The 23,723-nt window shown below is 36.9% G+C and overlaps 1 protein-coding gene across 6 annotated transcripts in view; it reads left to right on the forward strand.

Annotated features, from left to right (window-relative positions):
• LOC131153074 (uncharacterized) overlaps nt 1-23,398 on the forward strand; it is a 29,083-nt gene extending 5,685 nt beyond the window's left edge. Inside the window, exons 1-10 of one of the 6 annotated variants that reach the window (XR_009136157.1) lie at nt 2,081-2,122; nt 2,217-2,413; nt 20,714-20,794; nt 20,894-20,953; nt 21,707-21,750; nt 21,836-21,878; nt 21,975-22,046; nt 22,130-22,231; nt 22,348-22,521; nt 22,813-23,398. Coding sequence is in view for 1 of the 6 variants with exons in the window: in XM_058105109.1 (XP_057961092.1) it covers nt 1,715-2,122; nt 20,714-20,794; nt 20,894-20,953; nt 21,707-21,750; nt 21,836-21,878; nt 21,975-22,046; nt 22,130-22,231; nt 22,348-22,467 (930 nt within the window). In the remaining 5 variants the exon portion in view is untranslated. Of the gene's footprint in view, nt 1-1,661; nt 2,414-20,713; nt 20,795-20,893; nt 20,954-21,706; nt 21,751-21,835; nt 21,879-21,974; nt 22,047-22,129; nt 22,232-22,347; nt 22,722-22,812 lie in introns of those variants that run through there. The other 5 variants (XR_009136153.1, XR_009136154.1, XR_009136156.1 and 2 more) reach the window with 5 other exon arrangements.
• The last annotated feature ends 325 nt before the right edge of the window (nt 23,399-23,723 follow it).

Here is a 23,723-nt window from a genome sequence, read left to right on the forward strand (position 1 = left end):
TAGTTGAAGTTTGACGACTTATTCAATGGTTGTCATTAACAGGTGCTATAAGAGTAATCCTAGTTTTGAATAGACCTGATCAAGAAAATTGACTTAAGGAGACATTATTGATATAAACTTGTAGATTGTTATTTAATAAAAAAAAGAAAAAAAAAACTGGTCGCTAGTGGTAGTATGGACTAAACCAAGGTTTCATCTTATAAAATGGTTGAAAACATGCACAAAAATTGTAGTTTACGTGTATGCGGGCGCGCGTGCATGCGTGTGATTTTAAGTTAAAGTCTTGTTTCACTCATTTTCTTAAGAGAAAAGTATATTATTTACCTTAACATACCAATATATAAGCTTTCACGTGACATTGACAGCCTTATTTATTTAGGATAAAAAATGAGACCTTAGACAATATGTGGGCCTAACCTACCCAAGCAGGCCCAACCAAAGCATGTTGAAGAATTGGGCTTGGCTTTCTTAGCCTAGCCCCACATGGGACGAGGAACTTGTCCTAAGGCCTAGGCATGAGTTGGCCATACCAAATGATCAAGGTTATTTGGGAAATAATTAATAACTTCATTGATAAGCCGCCACCTGGCCACACACTTAATTTCCTAACATGAAAAAAACCTGCAAATATAAGTTTTCTGCCTCAATTCACATTCGCACACTCATTCTTTTCCTTTCTCAACTATAATTTTGCTATGACTCCACTATTAATTAAAGGATGCTTATACGGTTTTCAATCACCTTTCCCAAAATATCATCGGTTTAGGGGTTATCTTATAATAACACTATTTACAAATCATAAATATATAAGGAGTTCAATAAATTATTTTTTATTCTAAAATTCAAATATATTGTTTTCCTAATTCTCCACCCTCTAAATAATAAATTTAAAAATATATATATATATATATATAAATATATATATATATATGAAGCATGAACATAATGTGTGCTCACTGGTAGCATCTAATTAAAGTAAACCCAAACAACACAAAACATAAAATAAAAAAAAAGAAAGAAATTAATGTAAGATTTGGCATTCTTTTAAGCGAACAAGCAATATTTATCGTTGAGTTGAATTTGTATTAAGCTTTTTTTTTTAGCAATTTCATTTTCCTATCAAGCATAAGTAATATTTGCGCCTTCTTGAAAACTTGATCAAAACATTTAAATGAATATTAAAGAAAATAAACAAATTTTTTTTTAATGGAGACCTATGCTTTATAACATTTTAAATTTTTTTTTTATATTTTCATTAATTCACCAAGCCTGTACACTTATCTAAAATCATTTAAATTAATTATCAATTTTTCATTGCTTGAATATAATTTTGTATGAACATATAATCTTTTCAAACTAAACTTTCAAATTTATATTGTGTTTAGGAGTATGAATTTTATATGCTAAATTTAAATTTAAATAGATTCAAATAATTTTAATATAATTTTATATTACATTTTATTTAAAACTATTACAATTCTAAATTCAAAATCCATCCAAACACTAACATTTTAAACTTTTGCCCAAAGAATTATGGAGTTCAAACTACTAGAACAGCTTTATGATCAGATAAAATGTCGGACCGGTTTGAGCAACCCGATAAAAGTCGGGCCGGTTCGAACTTCTCCTTCAACCCGACCGTCCACCCCTCCCCCCAAAATATCGCCAACGGCTTCCGCCACCGCCCGACTGAAGCGAGTCATCGTCTTCCCCCATGAGTCTCCTGAATTTTCGTCGTCCGCCCTCATATTTTCATATTTCACAATTCACCCGTTGCCCTACCTCTCTCTCTTCACCTCACTCCTTCTCTCCTTCAATCCCTACACTTCCTCACTGTCCCAAACTTTTCATCACATACAATGCTTTCTCGGCTGCAGCTGTTCCCCCATTTCCCTCTTTCTCTCTCTCCAAACGAACCTTTACTTTCCGAGATTCTAGGGTTTCAAAAATTGAAGCTTCAGCGAGCAGTGAAGCAGAACTGTTCGATGCTGCTGCGACGGAGTTCGAGGATTTAACTGCCGATAGCGCTGTCTATCGGAACACGTTGAGATTGGTCGAGTGCTCGATGTTTGCCGCCGTTGCTGGACTGGCTTACATACTGAGCAACTCTCTCGCAATGGAGGTTTGATTTAGCGATGCTTTTGCGTTGTTCGGTTGATTTCCAAATATTGTGCGATATTTTTCGATTTTAGCTGTTTAGATTGCAACATTGCAAGACCGTTGGTTAAACTATGGAGATTATTGGCAATTCGGGAAGAGATTTCGGAATTCACGTTGTTTGTAGACCCCAGCGCTTTTAGTTGAAGACACTAGGGTGGGAGTTTATCCTGAGTTAGAACAACGTTGGGAGTAGATACCGGGAAAAGTTAGCACCCTAGTGAACCACGAAGTGGCACGAAAATTCTGAAACACGGTATATTCCTTTGGGAACCGTTAATCTAATGAGCCAAAGTGTTAATTCATTATTTTTCATGTATCATATTTTAATAGTTAAAATTGAGAACTCTAGTTTTGCTTGCATTGAATTTCTGAAAACAGTTTACATCAACTAGTTGCTGACTTTGGATTATTATGGTTTCAAGTTAAACATTTGCATTTTGACAACATTCTTTCTTCAAGAACAACATCCACTCACTCTGTTTTCAAGTTAGAACTTGCAAACGTTATGCATTTCAGTTTAGCACTAGTCATTTTTCCACCTTGCTTTCTTCGAAAACAGAAATATATGTGTTGTACGTCTCTTTATCATTTTCAATACAGAGCTACAATAATTTTCACTTCACTAATTTTTATCAATAAACAATTAGTAGGCACATGCTCTCCCCCTTTATAGCACTAATTGCCCTAAATATTTTTACACTCAGTTGGTCCCATGCCCAAACAAAGTAGTAGGGTCGTATTAGGTAGCTGAAACTACCGCAAAACTTGTTAGATCTTTATGACATGAATCAACAATAACAATAGTAACAACAACAAGCCTTAAGTCTCACTAAGTAGGGTTGGTTACATGATTCCCTTTCCACCAATTCACCCAATCGAAAGAATTTTCATCCACTCGATTAAGAGCTATTAAATCCTTCCTCACTACCTCATTTTAAGTTATTTTAGGCCCACCCCTACCTATTTTCATGCCAGAAACAATAAGAAGTCACTCCTTTTCACAGATTCGTTGTTAAGCCTGTGTTTCAAATGTCCAAACCATCTAAGCCGCTCCTCTCTTATCTTTTCTTTGACTGGTGCTATACCTAGATTATTGCATATACGCTATTCCTTAATCTATCTTTTAATATTATACCACTCTTCCACCTTAACATTTGCATTTTGACAACTTTTACTTTTTGTACATGTTGTTTCATAGTTGCCCAACATTTTGAACCATAAAACATAGCTAGTCTTATAGACGTCTTATATAACTTTCTTTATTATTTTAAGGGTATTCTACGATCACACAACATGCCTGATGCACTCCTCCATTTTATCCAACATGCTTTAATTTTACGTATTACATCATTTTCAATTTCCCCTTCCACTTGCATAATAGATCCAAGATATCAAAATCTAAAAGTGCTATTAATTTATTGATTATTAAACTTAATCTTGTCTCCACTACTCCTCCTTGTTACTGAAATTACATTTCATATATTCTGTCTTATTCCTACTTATCCTAAAATCTTTAGACTCAAAAGTGGTTCTCCAAAGTTCTAACTTAGGTCACTCCACTTCTACTTTCATCAATCAAGACAATATCATCTACAAGCAACATACACCAAGTGATCTTGTTTTGAATATTTCTAGTGAGTTCTTCAATCACTAAATTAAAAAATAAGGACTCAAAGTAGAACTTTGATGTACACATGTTGTGATTGGAAAATATCTAGATTCCCCCTCCTGTAGTCCTAACGCTAGTCGTTACACTATCATACATATCCTTAATAACCTCAGTATTTCTACTGCATGTCCCCTTCTTTCCTAAGACCTATCAAAGAGCTTCCCTAGGTATTTTGTCATATGCTTTCTCTAGGTCAATAAAAACCTTATGGAAGTCCCTCTTCTTTTCCCCAAAATTTTCCATTATTCTTCTTAAATATAAATAGCTTCTATTGTCGATCTCCCAGACATAAAACAAAATTGATTCTCTGAAAATCTTATTTCTAGTCTTATTCTTTGTTCAATTACCCTTTCCCAATAGTTCATCTTATGACTCATTATCTTAATTCTACAATAGTTATTACAAATTGTAATATCACCTTTGTTTTTATATAAATGTATTAACGTGCTTTTCCTCCATTCCTCTGGCATTTTCTTGGTTTTTTGAATAATGTTGAATAGATTAGTTAACCATATACTTCCTTTATCTCCTAAACATTTCCAAACTTCAATTGTACGTTATCTAGTCCTATATATTTCCCACTTTTCATCCTTTTTAAAGCCATCTTAACTTCAAGGACTCTAATCTTTTCCTCATTTGTCACTTCCAAGTTCAATCTTTCATTTTGTTGTTCATTAAACAACTTATCAAAGTATCTCCGCCACCTCTCTTTTAAGCCTTCTTCTCTAGTTAAAACATTATCATTCTTGTCTTTTATACATTTTACATTACTTAAATCTTTGTATTTTCTTTCTCTAGCTCTAGCAAGTTTATAAATGTCTCTTTCTCTTTCTTTTGTATTTAGTCTATTATATAAAGTATCACAAGCTCTATGTTTAGCTTCACTAATAGTTTTTCTTTGCATATTTTCTTTCCTTTTGTACTGTTCAAGGTTTTATATATTTCTACAGCTTTGCCGTATTTTATATTAGTTTCTTTTTGTTTAGTAGCTTTTTGGACTTCATGATCCCATCACCAACTTTCTTTACTGCTTGAGTATCTTTCTTTGGACTCACATAAAATCTCTTTTGCTATCTTTATGATAGAGTTAGCTATCGTATTCCAAATAGTATTTGTATCTAACTACTCCCATTGTCCAATACACAGTTTGATGATTTTATCTTTGAATTATTACTATATTTTCTCCTTTCCAGCTCCACCACCTAGTCCACTTGTGTTGATTATGTTACTATTCTCTTCCATTTTTTAGTATGTATATATAATAATATGACTCTATGGTTTTGTAGCAAAACTTTCACCTGGAATAAATTTACAATCCTTACTTATTTGGTTTTTATTTGGCCCATTCTTGAAAGTTATTAATAAAGCAAGTATTAAATATAACCAAATTGTAAGACATGGCAAAATCTAAAATTTTATCACCAACCTCGTTTTTGAAGGCAAATTAAGTTAATTTTATTTCTGAACATTGTTTCCACTACTATTTCCATACTCTTGCCTGTAAGAAATGACCCCTCTCCCTTTTCTTGGCAGAAGTTGAGCAGTAGGAGTGTTTTAGCTATGATGGCTGGTATTAGGCCAACATTCTTTTGTTCCATCTTGGCAAGGACCATAGCAGCTCCATAGGTAGTAATATTAGCAACATAGGAGATTAGTACTAGTCCATATATTGCAAGTGCCAATAACTGAAGATGGTACTCAGTGTTAGGGTCATAAAGGTGCTGTTGAAACACCTCTCAACTTCACTATAGTTCCACCCTTCTGTCTACCCCTTTTCTTGCTTTTATCAATGAATTCCTTCGATTGCCATCCCATTGTTTGGATCAAACCCCTGGTTGGAGAATTCTTTGAATCATAAATATGCACCTATTTTTGGCTTGGTTAGGGGATGCAGAGCAACTTCTCATAAGCCCCAATAAGGACCAAGTTAGTGGGTCCAAATGTGGGGAAACAGTAGGATGGATCCTAGTCTTGGATGAATATATCGATGGTTCCCCAATTGATTTTCACTTCCAATACATCCATGATTCTACTGCATTTGGCATTGAATCAACTCTGACTTGCATATGAGAATTGATTCCAACAACCCAATACACTACTGATATCATGGGTCTTTACTCGGAGCTACATGGTATCTGGTAGGTACTCTAGTAAACATTCAGAAGGGCGTCCCCTTCCTTTGTTCGTCGCCTCTTGGAATTTGGTGCCTCCTTAGATTTTCTAGTTATCTCACAAGGAATCTTGTATCATAGAGCGCAGTAGTCTCTACCATGACAAAGAATAGAAACAAAGCAAACAAAAGGGGGTTAGTATAGGTTATATTAACAGGTATATGGCTCTTGGTGTATAAACTAGCATGGGGTTATTGATGACGGCCCTACACTATAGGTATAGGAATGTGGTGTTTTTAGTGCAGAGTTTTTCGCTTTATTTGAGGTTCTAAAGGTTCTCAAATTGTATTCTTTGTTGCCAACATAGGCTAATAAGGCCCGTAATCCTTACCCATTATAGGCTACAAGTGCAAAGGCTTCAATTTGAGTGAGGGTTTTTCATAAGGCCTATACAGAGGACGGTACTCCACGGAGATTTGACTACTTCTTCCCTCTCCTAATTCCTAACGGTGAGCATCCAGGTATAGAATTTGTGCAGTGTTGATGTACAGTGTGTGCATGAAGCAAAAAAATAACAAAAAAATAATGTAAAATATAGTAACACACTAGGTTAGCAAATAATAAGAGAAAATCATGAAAAACAATCAAAGGAACCCGGAGAGGGGAGAAGTAGTGACACCTCTGTGGGGCACCATCCTCTGTATAGGCCTCATAAGAAACCCCTCACTCAGATTTTACTCTTTTCGCATGTAGCCTGTAATGGGTGAGGATTAGGGGCCTTACTAGCCTGTGTTAGCAACAGTGAGGACAGTTTGGGAACCTTTAGAACTGTAAGTAGTGACGAAACTCTGCATCAGAAACCCCACACCTCCTAAATACCCATAGGGTGGGGCCATCTCAATAACCCTGTGCTAATTTGCATTGTAGGACATTGGGGCCATATGGTGTTGATATAACTTGTATTAACCCCCTTTTTGTTTACTTGGTTTCTATTCTTTGTCTTGGTAGAGACTATTGCATTCTATGATACACCATGCCTTGTGAGATCACTAGAATATCTGAGGAGGCACCATAATCAGAGTGGTGATAGGCTAAGGAAGGGGATGCCTTGTCAAAAAGTAAATAAGACACCAATGCCAGTCGGAGTCAAGAGCCATGATATTAGTAGCCTACTAAGTTGTTGGAATCATTGTTAGAGGTAGATCAAAGTCGGTTCAGTGTCATATACGATAGAATTATGGAAGTACTAAAAGTGGAAGGGCTATCAACATACTCATTCAACACTAAGGTCCATCTTGTTGCTACTTCACATTTGGACCCACTGACTTGGTCCCTCTCATTGATTAATATGAGGAGTTGCTCCATGTACTTAAAACGACCCAAAACTAGATGTATATATATGATCCAATGACTTCTCTGACTAGGGCCTTGATCCAAGTAATTGGAGGGCAAGCAAAGGAATTCATTGATAAAGAAGGGAGAGACAGAAGGGTGGCACTAAAGTGAAGCAGTGATGTGTTTCAACAAGCAACTCTATGACCCTGACCTTGAGTGTGGTCTTTAGTTATTAGCTCTTGCGGTCTATGGACTGATATTACTCCCCTCTGCTGCTCATATTATTGACTATGGAGCTGTTATGGTCTAAGCTGAGACTAAACAAAAGAATGTCAGCCCGTACCAACCATCATAGCTGCAAGACTCCCTCACTCAACTTCTACTGAGAAAAGGGAGAGGGGTCGCTTCCAACTCTTATATGTTTGGTTTGTTAGACACAACCTATCAGACAAATATATTCAGGAGTTCTTTCTAGAAGGATAGGTGTCTGTTGACGGAGTATGCTGAGAATCATCAGCAAATTGATTTGGATGAAGCAATTGCAAAGATATCGATAGTGAGGTGAGTGGCAAAGTGGATTCTCATCAAATCTATGTTGTTGAGATGTGAGTCACTCCCTTGGATCCCGCTTTTTGGAGCCCGTGGATGTGTCAATTATGCACCTGTTTTAGCTCTTTGTCAGATGGGTCATCACCAGTTTACCCCCAGAATGACTTGGTTCACACATTTTTACTTCATATACAATGATGCATCTAAATGGGACAAGTTCAACGAGGCCAAAGCAACTTGGTTTAGTCCTAAGGTTTTTGAGAAGGAGGGCGACATGGTGTAGAATACTCTTGTTTATCCGTCTTGGCAACATGGGAAGTGCAAGTCTTCTAAGTTCCTCAAAGCACGAACACTGGATAAGCCTATTATGAGTAGTTCTAGACTTTCTAGCAGATTTATCACTAGGAATGGGAAGAAATAGTATAGAAACTCAAGGGAAAGAAAAGAAAGCTGTGGGAAGATAACAAAAAGCTGAAAGAAGTCAAAGAGGGGTGGAAGATGAAGGCCAAAACTAAGAGACTGGCCCAGATAAGCCATGAACTAGAGCAGGGATGGCAAAGAGCAGAATGACAGAATTAAGAACTCAAGAAGGGTGAAGAGAGAACTGTAGTTAGGAATTGACAGATTGACTGAGAAAAATTGGAAGCTAAAGAGCTAAAGGAAAGGACTTGAGATTGAAAATGCTGAGTTGACTAGGAAGGCCTTGCCCCTAGAGGTGGCAGAAAGATAGGTTAAAAGTCTACTGGCTATGAACAGGGAGTTTGGAACAAGACTCTAGAATGCGCAAGCTGAAATCCACAGCAGCAACAGGAAATCAGTGCGTGGCATTCATATATTGAGGAGTTGGATCAGGTTATTAAAAAATATAGGGACAACCAGTGTGCAGTCCTGTGAGCTTCCATAAGAGAGAGCAAGGCGAAGCTTCATATTATAACGACAATTTACCATGCCATGTTTGACTGTTTGATGGTACTAGATCCTATTCTCCAATAGACTTGCAGATCTACTGAAGCTCTGTATCTTATGTTTAGGGAAGTGTGGGCTCAAAATGACTCCGATACGTTATATTTTCACACATAATGAGTTATTTTAAAAGAGTGCCTGATGTATTTGAAGTGCAAACTGCAAACATTCTTCCTAGTAATAAACTATGATTGTTAACAGGATGTGGAAGTAATTAATGAAAAGCCTTTTGTTGCCTCAATTAAGTTTAAAGTAGTTTAAATTGTATAGGGTGAGCTTGAACCCTAATGAACGCATGAAAGAAATCTGTATATGATCCTCATGGGACAGAAGGTCCCCACATGGGCTATGTCATTAAGGATTTAGGGTCATGGTGTAATCATTATGAATGCTATGAACTCCCTTTTTGATTTTATTATAAGTAATAATTTACAAGTTGCATTTATAATTTATAGCTGCTTACTTCTAAATTATCATAATTTAAGTTATTATTTTTGAATGTATATTGGTATTTTTGTGGCTATTATTTGAAGTTGAACCCAAAAATTCAATATAGTGGCAATCTTTTAGAGTACTGTAAGATATGGATGAAGTTAAATCAGTGATTATGAGGTTGGGGCCCGATGTGGTCAATCAAATTAGGGCAATCAATCAAGTAGGTACATGGATTGGATCATTGGATTGCTTAAAGCTATCTAAGGAAGCCTTTTTTTTTTATCATGGGTATGGAAGTGTATCAGTAAAGCTATCGAAGGAAGCCTCCTCAAAGGGCTTAGCATAAAAAAGATGAGTAGAAAACTTGAAGTCTCACATTTTTATTTCTTTCTGTTTTTGTTTTTTTTTTGCAGTTGACATTAAATATTTTATATATATATATATGTATTTTGTGAAGATGTTCCTCAGCAAATCTTGACCTTAGGTGCATTCTCCTTGGGTTCGAAGCAGTTTCAAGCTTGAAGGTGAACTGGTAAAAGTGAAATTATTCTAGTGAGGATCAGGGACAGGCTTTTCCTTGCGGGTCTGTTAGGGTGGTAATCTGGGGCTTTTCCTATTACCTATCTCTGTCTCCTTCTTGGTGCCATATTTAGAGATAAGGGTGTTTGGGATCCTATTATTGAAAGATTTGAGAGAGAACTCGCTGGTTGGGAAATGAATCACCTATTAAAAGGTGGGCCAGGCTGCACGTCGGGGTGGGGGCTGTACTTACCTTTATCAAGAACACCTTATCAAACCTCCTGGTCTATTTTATGTCTCTCATCCCTATCCGTAATTCAGTTGCTATGGGGTTCGAAGGAATTCAAAGTAGACACCTCTTGGAAAGCACGGGTATATCATCTTTGTTCTTTTCTTTTTTTCTTTTTTTTGTTGGGGGGGGGGGGGGGGGGATAGGTCTGGGATGTGGGTGGGTGGTTAAACAAACTATACAAAATGGAAGGTTAGGACTTCAAATTTTTTTTACTTTCAATGAGGGCCTCCGTGAGAAATGCCTTTGGAGATTCATAAAAGAGGAGAATCATTTCTAGAGGGAAATCACTGCCCTTAAATGTGATCTGCACCATAATGTTTGGTCCTTTAATGAGGTAAGCAAAGGTTATGGTGTTGATGCATGGAAATTCATCAGGAGAGGATTGAATTTTTTTTTTCCTTTCAATTATTTTCGAGGAGGAACGAAAACTTCCTGGAATATTCCCTTGGTTACCCCTGGTCAGGGGCGCCTTCCATTGGGAAATTGACAGTCTTTCAGAATTTCACTGTAGCCTATATAAAATCTAGTGCCAGAACACTGCCAATGTGTCCAAGTGGACCCTGGAGAAAAATGGGGATTTTATGAGTTAGATTCTATTATAAATATCACACTTTTTTTCGCAGAATCTAACAGCAATTCCCCTGGAAGCCCATCTGGAGAACTGTAGCCCCCACATTGGTTGCTTTCTTCACTTGGGACGCAACTCTTGGAAGGCTTGTTACCATTGACAACCTTGAGAAAAGGGGGCTGCCTCTAGTGAATAGGTGCTACTTAGGTCTTGAATATGTTGAATGAGTTGAGTTTATCATCTTTCATTGTTCTTGGACTAGACTTTTTTTGAACTATAGCCATTTCCCTTACCAGGCAGCAGTGGGTAATGCCAGAATAGTGGTGGGTGACTTTTGGGCTTGGAAAGGCATCCACAGTTGGAAGGAAAGGAGGAAAGCTACTTCCCTTATTCTCCTTGCATTTTTCAGTCTACGTGGAGGGAAAGAAACTGGAGAGCTTTTGAAGGATCAGCTGTACCACTTCATGTTGTCAAAGATAGTTGATTGCTACTATTTCTATTTGGCACAATTGGTGGTTTCTGAACAACACCCATGTCATCCTTGAATTTTTTGACACCCTGCAGTGCAGGTGATTTTCTTTTGTTCGTTTGCACTTGTGTGGCATCCCCTTGGTGCCCTTTAATGGACTTTCTTTGCTCATAAAAAAAGATTATTCAATTTGAAAAAAAAAAAATACTTTTCAAACATTTGAGTTGGAGACAAGCACATTCTATTGCTATTCTTCTTTGTTCTAGTTTGAAATATGAAAATTCTATATTTTACTTTTTTGTTAGATGAATGGCTTCTTAGTTTAAACTTCACTTATTATTGATAAAGTAATGAAAAGTAGCAAATGCATGCTACTTCTCACCAATAAAAACTAAGGGACTGTTTGGTTAAGTTTTTGGATACAGTTTTCTGGATCTGAAAGCAAGGGATACAGAAAATACAAAGAAAATGCATTTTTTATTCTTTTTTTTTTTACAAAAAGTACTTTCAAGCTTTTATTTTGAAAACACCCCATTTTGAGGATTCTAATGTTGTTTTCCATGAAATCTAGTACAATCCAAAACTCTCAACCCTTTCTTATCTCATTTCTCCACCTATCATTGCTGTTGCCACCATGTACTGTTGCCCATTGCGGCCAACCACTAACACCTACCACTACCACCTACCACCGCCCCACTACGCCCACCTCTGCTTGCCACTGCCCTTCGCCACCTTTCATCACCCCAACCACCACCCACAACCATGCACCGTCTCCTATCATTGTCGAACATCGTTAGCTGCTGCTCTCCACCACCCACTGCTACCAACCAGCCACCTACACTTGCCACTGCCCCTCACCACCTCCCACCACCACTAGTCACCACCGCCAACCACCACCCACTGCCACCACGACGACCTACTGCCAAACACATTTTCTATTTTCATTTTAGAAAATTAAACTCGAATTTAGTTATCCAAATACTACTTAATCTTTTCATTTTATTTTTTAAAAAAGCAGATTTTGTGTTCAAGTTTTTGGATCCTTAACCAAATGAGCCTTATCTAGCTTTGAAGCATTAGTATATAGGATTTTGGATCAAAACATGTGAACCTATATGTTTTTAACAAGTTTTCTAATTTGAAAAATGAATTCACGAATGGACGTTTGTTGCATGTTACGTAATGTCTGTGATGGCCTCAGCCATTACATCATGTCCCTTATTGTTATGCCAACCACTATGATTTTTAAGACTGTTTAGGCAAACATAGCCCAAATTGAAGGATGTGAATGCTTTTCTAGTTAGAAATGTTTTGGAAGTATGTTTAAGGATTGAGTTTTACTTCATTTTTTGGGTGTATCCAAGTCTGGGCGAATAGTGGTTTTGTGAGATACTCGGTCTACTTGTATTCGTGAGTGTGTACAAGTGTTTGAGGAGTGGTGGATCATGTTTGTTTACAAGCCAAGTCTATCTTCTTTGAGAAGTTCCCTTTTTTTCTTTTTCTTTTTAAATTTTGTTTTATTTTGTTTTTTTTTGGGATGAGTTGGGAATCTCTTTGGTGATTGTAGTTTGAGGTGGTGTTTTCGGAAGTGGGGGTGGGTGGATTTTTGTTTTCATATCAAGAGTATTGGCTCACGATAGCAGAAGGAGTTTTTATTTCCTAATCCGTGATTGTGGTCTTAGGATTTTCCTCTGTCCAATAATCAATAATTTGGATAGTAGTAGGGAATTGGTCGAGTTGGTCGACTTCCACTTGCATTTCTAGGTTCTTATTTATTAATGAGTGGGGGATGTTTCTTGATGTGGTTCAAGAAGTTTGCTTATGAGGGATGAAAGGCAAGTACGTGAGATGAGATGACCAGATTATTCGGAAGAGTTATGCAAGAGAAGGTTTAGGTTATGTTGTATTTGTTTTGTTTTGTTTTATTGTTACTATTTTTTTCATAGAATGAGGAATTTATTAATGAGGAAGAATGTAAAAAGAGGATAAGGAATCCTATAAAAAAAAAGAAAAAAAGCAAAAAATATATTAAAGAAATCCATGATTAAGGCAAAAGAGCCTCCCAATTGTGTTGAATATCAGAGAAAATTGTATTGCCAAAACACCTTTTAGTGAACGCCGACATGGACATTAAGTACACAATCTTGTGCCAAAAAAAAAAAAAACTATAGATAACTCACGGTCACAAAAAATCCAGGCATATCTCTGTGGCCAAATAACCCAAATAGCAGAAAAAATAAGCTCACGTCTTGTGGATGGATGAAGGGTTCATTTGGAGTCCTGTTGAGGATGGGAAAGCCCATTGGCTAGAAAGGCCATTTGATGCTGAGGAGGTCAAAGTTGCAGTGTGATGCAGGAGCAGCATCAATGTTCTGCAGCCAAGGAGAAATTAGTGGAGGAAGGGGAAGGGAGGAGAGAGGAGATACCAGGGGGAAAACTCATGTTCAATTCAATTCAAATTCATCAACTGCCTACATCATGGCTTTCGCACTATTTATAAGAAAGCCTCTTTACATAAATTGCTCATAAACCCCTAAAACTACATTGCATTACAAACATATCCCTAGTTTACACAAATATTACAAACAACCCCCAAATACACATAATCCTATACTAATTAATACTGAACACACATAATAAACTACTAACTTAACCCCACAATTCCTTAACCCAACTCTTCTTAATTATTTTCCAACAATGATATTCCCAAGGTCTTACTTCTTGTCCTACATCAACTCTCCCCCAGTTGGAAAAAAATTTGGCCTCGAATTTTGAAATGTTGGAGGATCAAAAGGGAGAACGAACTTGGACTTTTTGAAAGCCAACACTTGAATGAGGCAATTGACAGCACCATAAACTTGACTTTAGAATCAGCATCAATGAACCCACTGGAGATGGTAAACTCTACAATAGGAATGTTTGAAGGAGTTTGGATGTCTTCAAACACATTAATTTCCTTCCTTGTATTGTCTTCAAGATGAGTGTTTATGACTGATTCTTTGTCTCGGTTCATTGGTAGAGTGGACTTCAAAACGATTTTCTTCCCATTACAGTGAAAGACATATGTGTTCTCATGTCCTTGGGTCACACCTAAATCATCCAAGGAGAACCAAGTAGTACATGGCCAATGTTCATGGGTGTGATGTCTCACCAAACATTATCAAAATAGTCACCCATTTCAGGGGGTTCTGTTTTTGGTGGTGTGGGTGGTGTTGCAGGATGGTCACTAGAAAGTGGTGTCTGAGGTCTGGGATGACGACTGGAATTTCTGGAAACTGCCAAGAGACAGCCATAGAATTCAGAAATGAGAAATGGAGTTGAGAGAGTTATAGGAGAGAATTAAACAGAAGAAGAAGAAGAGAAGGAGAAAAAAACAGATAAGAAGCAAGAGGGCAGAAGGCTGCTGGGCAACAAAGGATTAGGGACAGAGCAGGAGATCAGAACAGAAAACCAGAGAACAAGAAAAGAAGAAAGAAGAAGCAGCAGCAGAGAGGGAGCAGAAGTTACAAAACAAGGGGGAGAAGGAAAGAAGAAGCAGCAGCAGGGAGGGAGGGAGAAGTTACAGAACAGAGGAGGTGAAGGAAAGAAGAAGTTGCAGCGGAGGGAGATAGTAGTTGCAGAACAGTGGGGAAAGGAAAAAGAGAAAAAAGGGGGAGGGGGGGAAGAAGATTGGAAAGAAAATATGGGGGAATTGAAATGGAATAAAGAGATTGTGGTTGGGCTCTGATACCAAATGATGGGGGCAGCATCAATGTTCTGCAGCCATGGAGAAATTAGAAGAGAAGGAGGAAGGGGAAGGGAGGAGAGAGGGAGATACCAGGGGGAAAACTCATGTTCAATTCTATTCAAATTCATCAACAACTGCCTACATCATGGCTTCACACACTATTTATAAGAAAGGCTCTTTACAATTTACATAAATTACTCATAAACCCCTAAAATTACATTACATTACAAACATACCCTATTTTACACAAATATTACAAACAACCCCCAAATACACATAATCCTATACTAATTAATCTACTAACTTAACCCCACAATTCCTTAACCCAACTCTTCTTAATTATTTTCCAACAAGGATATTCCCAATATCTTACTTCTTGTCCTACTTCACAGTGTTTGAGATGGAGGAAGATAAGACACCCATTCCCATGGTTTTATAATTTTCAATTTTTGCAAAATACATGGGAGTTGTGTGAGTGTGTGCGTGATGTTGTTTTTTTTTTTTCCCTAAATGAATTCCATGGAAATGGGTGATTGTTAGGAGTGTGAATTTTGCATTAGTTGACTGAGGAGCAATTTTATAAGATTTTGAGTAAGGTGTTGTGAATGATGTTTATGGAGGTTTTGCATGGTTTCTTGACACATTGCTTTTCAAGAAAACATTGTTTTGGTTGCTAATGAGGTGCTAGATGATGCTAACATATGGGTTAAGGGGGGTATTTTTAAATTGCGTCTTAAGTAACCTTATGATAAGGTGTGTTGTTAGGGATATTGCCCTAGAATTTGTGGAATTGTGGAGGAAGGTAGCTGATCCTACCTAGAGCGACTTGGTTGTTGTTTTTGTCATTTATGATAAGGTGTGTTGGGGATTTCTTGAATAGGGTGTTGGAGAAGGGTTTTGGGGTGGTTGGGAGGAAATGGAATAAGGACTGCTTGTCTTTGGCCATCATGTTTGTGGTTGTTAATTGGTAGGCTAGGGATGGGTTTAGGGCCTCTCATGGGCCTCAAGAGGGAGAACATTTGTCTCTATTCTTGTTTACTATGGTGGTTGATGTCCTTGGTAGGATGGTCTTACACAGTTAAGCATTGGGTAAAAAGGGTTTAGGGTTGGTAGCATTGTGTGGAGGTTTCCTATCCATCATGTTGCATACAACACTGTTTTCTTATTGAAGGATGATGTTATGAAACTTTGGAAAGTTATTTTTTTATTGGAAAATTTGCAAGAAAAACTTAAGCTTGAAGATTAATATGACAAAGAGTTGCTGGCAGGGATTAACATGGGTTAACATAAGATTTAGGAGTTCAGTTGTTTTTGTGTGTAGTTTGGTTTTACTAAGGTCTTCTTTTAAGAGGTAATAACTACCTATTTTTGGGAATGTTGTAGTGTTTGGGTAAAAGAGTACGATTAGAAAAAGGGCTTTAATTTCCTTTCTGGGTTGGGGGTGGGGGGTGGGGGTAGGGGTTGGCTGTTAGAATTAATGCCTTATTTTTTTAGCATTCCCAATTATTTTATCTCCTAAAGACTTCTCATTGGTGTTATAGAGAAATACGAGGGGATGAGAGGTATCTTATGGTCAAGTGTAGATGAGGACTAGAGGGAATATTTAAGGTGGTGGGTACCTTGCTGAAATTAGGAGGAGGTTTGAGTCTTTAGAATTAGTGTTTGAAAATATACATTTCTTTGTTAGGAAAGTTGTTGTGGTGGTTTTATTGAGAAATGAAGTCCCATTGGCACAAGCTTATTAAGAGTATGATCTTCAGATATTGGTGGTATATCAAGGGGAGCATTTATGCTACTCCTATGAGTCCTTGGATGTTTTTCTTGCAAACCTCTCATGTGTTTTGCCTTTTACTCATTGCAAGGTTTGTAATGGTGATGCGATTTATTTCTTAAGGGACCCTTGGATTTGTGATGAATCTTTGGTAGCTTTACTTTCCCATCTATTTAAATTTTCTAACCTCTACATGTCTCTTATGTCTTATTCTTTGGAGAGGAATTTTCTCTTATGTCTAGTTATCATGGGCTGAGCACTTCACACCTTATGGAGATTTGTGCTACACTAGTTGTAGCACACTAGCTTAACTAGCCAGCCAAAAGCAAATTGTGGTTTCAACATGTGAACAAATTTATAGCCATCTAATACAAAGTAAATAGAAGCCATAAGCAAAGATGAATGTGAACAAAAGTGATGGGGTAAGCTATAAAGCAGCTCAATTCGTTAATCACATCTTTGTAGGAAACGCTTGTTTGTTGAGGGATGCAAGTATGCTAAACATGTTAAATAATTAGTAAGTTTTATAATGATTAATGAACACTCGCCCTTCTCAAAAAGGCTTTCTATGCTATTCTCACTCTAGCACTAGGAAACATCAAATTGACCAATGATTCATATACTCTATTTTCATTGAGGCATTATTCTACTCCAAGAATAAAACCTATACTAGTATTTACATCATGGTTACCCACACCTTTTGCAGAAGACAATTGGTCAAAAGCAAGCATAATCTCCTGAATAAGCTTGTCTCATTAGATCCTCCTTCACCTATGCAATCGACATTCTCAGAGATTTTGATGCAAAACACCATTCAACTTTATCCACTAATGCTTCCATGTCTTCCATTGAAATCTTGCTGATTTCTTCATCGCTGACCTCTTCTAGTCTACTAAGGCTATGAGTTCTTTAGTGGTGCTCTTGTTGACTAACTTTAGTGTTAGTGATGAATGGCTTGAGGAAGATAATGTGGATCATAGGAATGCCCCTTTATCCAAGTCGTAGGACCAACCTCCTAAGAGGCCTTCTCAACTTTGGCCAAGATGAGGACTCGTCTTTCATATTTGCAAAATATTTTGACCTCATAGTGACTTGATGGAATTTTACAAGCACCAAGTCACCTACATTGAAGTGCAACGGTCTTCTCCCTTGATTTGACCACTTTTTCATCTACTTGGAAGCTTTGTCTAGCTAGACTTGGTATCTTTTCGTTTCATCTCCATTCTTTGGTGGAGATGTACACCCTCAGACTCTTTCTATTGTACGACTTGTCCATTATCTGAGGTAATAGTGGCTTGTAGCGTGTAACAAGCTCAAAAGGACTCTTGTTGGTTGTAGAGCTTTTTTGGGTGTTGAAATAGAACTAAGACACTTCAAGTAGCTGCACCCAATTTCTCTCATTGGTAGTGATAAGATGACGCAAGTACTTCTATTAGCTCGTTGAATCTCTGTCTGTGAGTGGTAGCTTGAAAAGATGTCAAGTTGTGAGGGGAGTTTCTTGTGAATATTGTATCTCGATTTCTGATAATGTCTAGAGGAACAACCAAATACTTAACAATGTGATTGAAAACAACTATGTTGTTTCCTATGCTGAGCAATACTACAATGTTGCTATACTCTATAATCATAAGATTCACAAGTATAGACCTTGTGTCCCCTATGCCCCCTATGACGAAGAATACTTCAATGTTTTATACTTTATAATCACAAGATTCACAAGTATAGATCTTGTGTCCCCAACTCTGGATAGGTTGTTGATGAAGTCAAGTGTGACATTATCCTACTATCTCATGTTGATGATGAAATCAAGTGAGACATTATCCCGCTATCTCATTGGTAGTTGAAGAGGCTTTGCTTTGTAGTCTTCTTTTGCTTGACCTTGTTTTGTTGGCAGGTGAGACTAGCTCGGGTATACTTAAGCACCTCATCATGCATGTGTGGCGATATATACTTTTGCTTCAACCAAAATTGATGCCGTTTGGGTGGCCTTCCCACATGGAGCCATGACTAGGATTGGATTTAAGAGGGGGTGATAAATTGGTCAAACACGAACCAAACCCAATTAATTAATGGGTTAGCCAGGTTCAAGTTGGGTACCTTCCGGGTCTTCCTTTTAATTACTTCAAAGTTATTGGATTCTATGTATATAAATTATGATATTTGATGCATGTTTGATGTATCGTGTGCGTGTGATAAGAATAGAGATAAGATACAAGTTGTTCGACCACATTGTTGAAACATTAAGGAGGAAAAAAATGATAAATAGGTTATAGTTGCTGTTTTTTAAATTCCATATCACTTTTCTTTTTTGAATATTAAAGAGAAAAATAATAAAAGGGTGTTGTTTTTTAATTTTAAGTCTTTAACTCACATTTGTTAACATATTAATGAAAAAAGAAATGATAAATTTAACTCTTGATGAAATATTAAAGAAAAAATTTAAAATAAAAAAATGTATATTTCTTAACGGATACCTATATATAACGCATTTATTAATTGGTTGGGTTTGGGTTTGTGGTTTACTCACCCATTTATAAACTAGTCAACTTGAATCTAACTCATTAAGTCCCACCTACCCAAACTCAGCTTGCCAGCTCATTTTGCCACCCTAGCCATGACACTAGTGACAACATCTTCCTCAGGTCATCAACTTGAGGCACAAAGAGCAGGTTGTCATTTGTAACCATCTTGTAATCATCTATTAGCGGCAATCCATCTTGTAACAAAAACTGACACTCTTTGCCCTCTTTCGCCAACTTCATGAGGTTTTGGTACTAGTTCTTTGACAAGGCTCTCTTTAATGCACTCTTGCATTATTGTGGTAACCTTACTTATTGTCAAGTATGTTACCAATTGTAAGACTTCAAACTTGGCCTTCCCAAGCATCTATAGTTTGGTTCTTTTTATCAAACTCTGTTAGGGATTCTTGCCAATGGACTGGGGATAATTATGGTTGTGTAAGTAGTTGACAGCTGAGTTATCACTCTTCACCATGAACTTAGACCCCAAGTGGGTAATGCCGCTAGGCTTGTAAACAATGAATCACTGTTAGCATCTCCTTGGGCTGCAAACTTCTGCTCAAGGTCATTGAGCTTACGGTTCTCATGCACACCAGGATGCCCATCTTGTAACAAGACTCCACTGAGGGGATAGTTTGATAGCTCAAGTGGCTTCATGATGCCTAGAAGAGCAATTGTTGAATCCTTTATCATGGCTTCCTTCATGTTGTTAAGGTCTCCCTGGCACTCTTCCATGGAGTTCCACCCATAACATTTGTTCAGCAATTTAATTAATGGGGTAGTCCTCAATTACCCAATAACAAACTCGCCATGGTAATTGGGGAGTCCAAGAAAGGAATGCAGCTCCTTAATTGTTGTTGGGATCTTCCAATGTTGAACACCTCTCACCTTCTCCATAGGCCATGTTTATCACGATACAACCCTGTTTAAGCACATGACCATGGAACTTGATACTCCTCTTATCAAAATATCACTTCTCTTTCTTCACATACTGTTCTCTTTCACTTTTGTAGATGCTTTCCATGTTCCTCCAAGGTGAAATTATAGACAAAAATATCATCTGGGTAGGACCACAATGAACTTGTGGAGGTAGTCATGGAACATCTAATTCATTAGTGTGCAAAAAGTAGTTGGCGCATTCATATACCAAAGGGTATTGTCGAGAATTTATATGCCCCGCGCTGCATCATGCAGGCAGTCTTCAGCTAAAATCCTATTTGTTTGGTCTGTATGACCTCCCAATTGGTCTACTCTCTTATTCATCTAGACTTAAGTAAACTTGGCTAATTTGGTGGAGCCTCTTAATGGCTCTTATTTTTCCAGACATTGTCCCCAATCCCTTTACAACTCCATTAGGGAAATAATCCAAAACATATGAGAAGCCAAAGCCAGTGAGAAGTTTAGAATCTGACAACTGTTTTGAGTGAATGTCATTGTTTGAAGTTTCTCTCATTTTATTCCCTTTACTCAGATGTCCAAACAATACATCAATTGGAACCGGTTTTTGACTAACATGCATTTGATAAGTTTCTGACTACATTTTTCCATCTTAATAATGATTATATTTGTCTTGTATTCATTTTTCCAATTCACTGATACAAGTCAGGTGTATTTAATTTTGAACAGAATTATTTTGGTTGCTTCTTCTCATTGCCAATAGTAATCTCCTCAATGAGATGGGGCATTGCAGCTGGGAGAAAAACTATGGTTTGTTACCACCCATGTCCCCCAGTTTTGTATATTTATATTTTAAAATTTTAAATGCTTGCGGAAGTTTTCTTTTTGTGACAATCTATTTCTTGGCAGGTGGCAACAGCAATGCTATTACTTGTCCTGTCTGGTCCAGTGAAAGCATCTACCTATTTGGTGAGCTTGTTTTCAAATTCTTTAGCTTCTTTCAGGATTCCTCATCTTGCACATAGTGTTTTCTTTATGAAACTACTTCGCATTTTTGTGCTTTTAGGAGATTCCTATTGGGAACAAGTGCCAAGCTTTTAAACCATTTCCCCTAATGGTTTCCCCAATAGTTTATGATGAATTACATTTATAAAAAAATGTCAATCTATTCCTACACGAATAGATTCCCCAATATCTATTGCTTGTTTTCGAGGTATTTTTGATTATTTGTACAATGAGTGACCTTTGTTGGTGTCGATGAAAGTTTATGTAATCATGCAAGTTAAAAAAACTGTCTTTAGATTGTAGTTTGCTTTCTATGAAAAATGGAATCAATTCATGCAAGTTCATAAGACTGTAAAACCACAAAAAAATGTCTGCTTGTATGCATATGTAAGAAGTCCAGGATTGTCTATACGAGGTTCTATGTTTAAAAACAGCAAGACTGGTAACTCAACTCTATTTTCTTTCCTAAAGCATCTTATTTTTCATTATTCCAGTTTCTCTCATCAGAAATTAGTGAATGATGCGGAAGGACTGGCGATGCCATGCATAAAAAGTGAAGAGACTCAGAATGGCAGAAGCAAATAGAGCTTCTGCATATATTCACTCATCCATGAACATTTTCATTGTTTTTGTGGGCTTGATATTTTTATCACTAATTGACATATTTATGCAGAGTTTCTGATGGTTACTTAAATTTTCAATATTTCTATTTTGCAGCTTATGCATGGTTTAGTTGGTCTAATGATGGGTTCTTTATGGAGGTATGCGACAGCTGTATTGTGAATGCCCAGTTCTGGTTGATTCCCTCAAATAAGATAACCAGTCATTCCTTTTGCATTTTCTTAGGTTGGGAGCGAATTGGGGACTTTCAATCTTTCTGTGCACATTTGTATTGTTTGCTCCTCTCCTTGAGTCCCATACTCCTGTCTATATGTCTGTTTTCCTAGGTTTGGAATTTCTAATGAGTATTTATCTAAATATTTAGATACGAGCAATGGGAGCACTGGGGTATGTTGCACTATCCTCATTCTTAATAAGGGAAAACATACTTGCTTTGGTAACGGATTATCCTTTCTCTTTGAGACTTTGTTTATCCCAAAACTGCAAATTTAATAATTAAGTTCTTTCTTTTGCTTGTAGATCACCATCAACATACATGCTTCTCTCACCTACCTGTTGTCTTGCATTGGCATTAACATTATTCTGTCTATGGATGCAATATATGCCATATTTGGAACCCTGGTATCTTTTAACTCTTACCCCGCCCTCACACCCTGACCAAGAAATAAAAAATAAATATATTCTTGGTGTTCTTTTCATGCATGGAATACTAATAAGTTTTCCTTTTGATTTAACAGCTTCTGTTAAATTGTGGATTCTTTGTGTTCTTGCTACATATTTTGTATGCTGTGTTCCTTACAAGACTTGGAATGAAGATGATGTTAATACTGCCCAGATGGCTGCAGAAGGCTATGTAATGGTAGCACTCCCTAGTTGCCATTTTCATCTCCATGGAATACCTTATTCTGAAGGTAGCTGAATATTAACTGCCGCCCAACTGCTTTCATTCTCAGGCACCTTGATAACTAAAACAGCATGATGGTAGTTATAGCTGTTTCCTCTTTTGCATCATTGAAACTGCCTAAAATCGACCTGTTTGACCTGCAATTTCTTTTAAGCTGTGACAGTTTGATCAGAATCTAAATGAATCGTGCATTACTTTTAACAAACACAATTTTTTAGAATATGCATGGTGATTTTTTGTCTTGCTATGTTCATATTTTTTATTTTTTGTTCATTTACTTGTATTCTGAGCATTGCAGTAACGGTGCAAGCAGGATTTGAGCAATTAGGTCTCACTGAAGTATATTTGGACAAAAAATCACTCGATGACTGGGGGAACCGAGACGGCATTCATGTTGGAAGGTGTTAGAAGCAAGAAACCACCAACGCAGGTGTGGATTGAATTGTATAGAAAAGATAAACCGCTGATGATACTGAGTCAAAATATATACCCAGATTTGTAGTACATACTGCATTGTTGGTGCAAGATGCTGCTTTGGATATTTGAAAAGAAAAAAGAGAGGATAACTTCAGCAGTAAACTTCGATTTGTTAGTTTGTAGAATAGAGAAGCTAGATATAAAGAGAGAAAAATGAGATAAAATAGTTTTTCTCCTCTTATTCTGGTTCAAACAAAGTGATTTAGAATGTACATCGAGGCCCATTTAATGAGAGAAAAAAGAAAAAGAAAATATGAAAAAGATTACCTCCAAAAGAAAAGGAGAAGAAAATAAACCGTGTAACAGATCAATAAACAAAAATGTATTTTTGTTATAGTAACGTTTATGTTTTTAAGTTATTAACCATGTCAGAATAAAGTTTTATTTGTATTATTATTTGATATAAAGAGGGAGCATGATGAATGTTGATTTTTTTGTTTTTGGTTTTTTCAAGCAAACTTTTTTATCCAAATAGAGTTGGCAAGTATTTTTTAGTAGAGTGAGTTAAGTAGGGGTGGCAAAATAGGTTGCAACCCAACAAGTGATCCATTAGCTGCCATTTTAAAATAGGTTTAGGTCTAAGAAGAATTGTCTCATTTATAAATAGGTCAATTCAAATTCAGTAGTTGGGTATCTGTTGGGTTGCCTGTTTAGTTTTTTATAAAAGAATTTTAAAATTTCTATATATGTATAAATAATGATATATGATGCATGTATTTTTTAAACAACTAA

Source organism: Malania oleifera, chromosome 4 (genome assembly GCF_029873635.1).
Source record: "Malania oleifera isolate guangnan ecotype guangnan chromosome 4, ASM2987363v1, whole genome shotgun sequence".
In the NCBI taxonomy this organism is placed as follows: Eukaryota; Viridiplantae; Streptophyta; class Magnoliopsida; order Santalales; family Ximeniaceae; genus Malania; species Malania oleifera.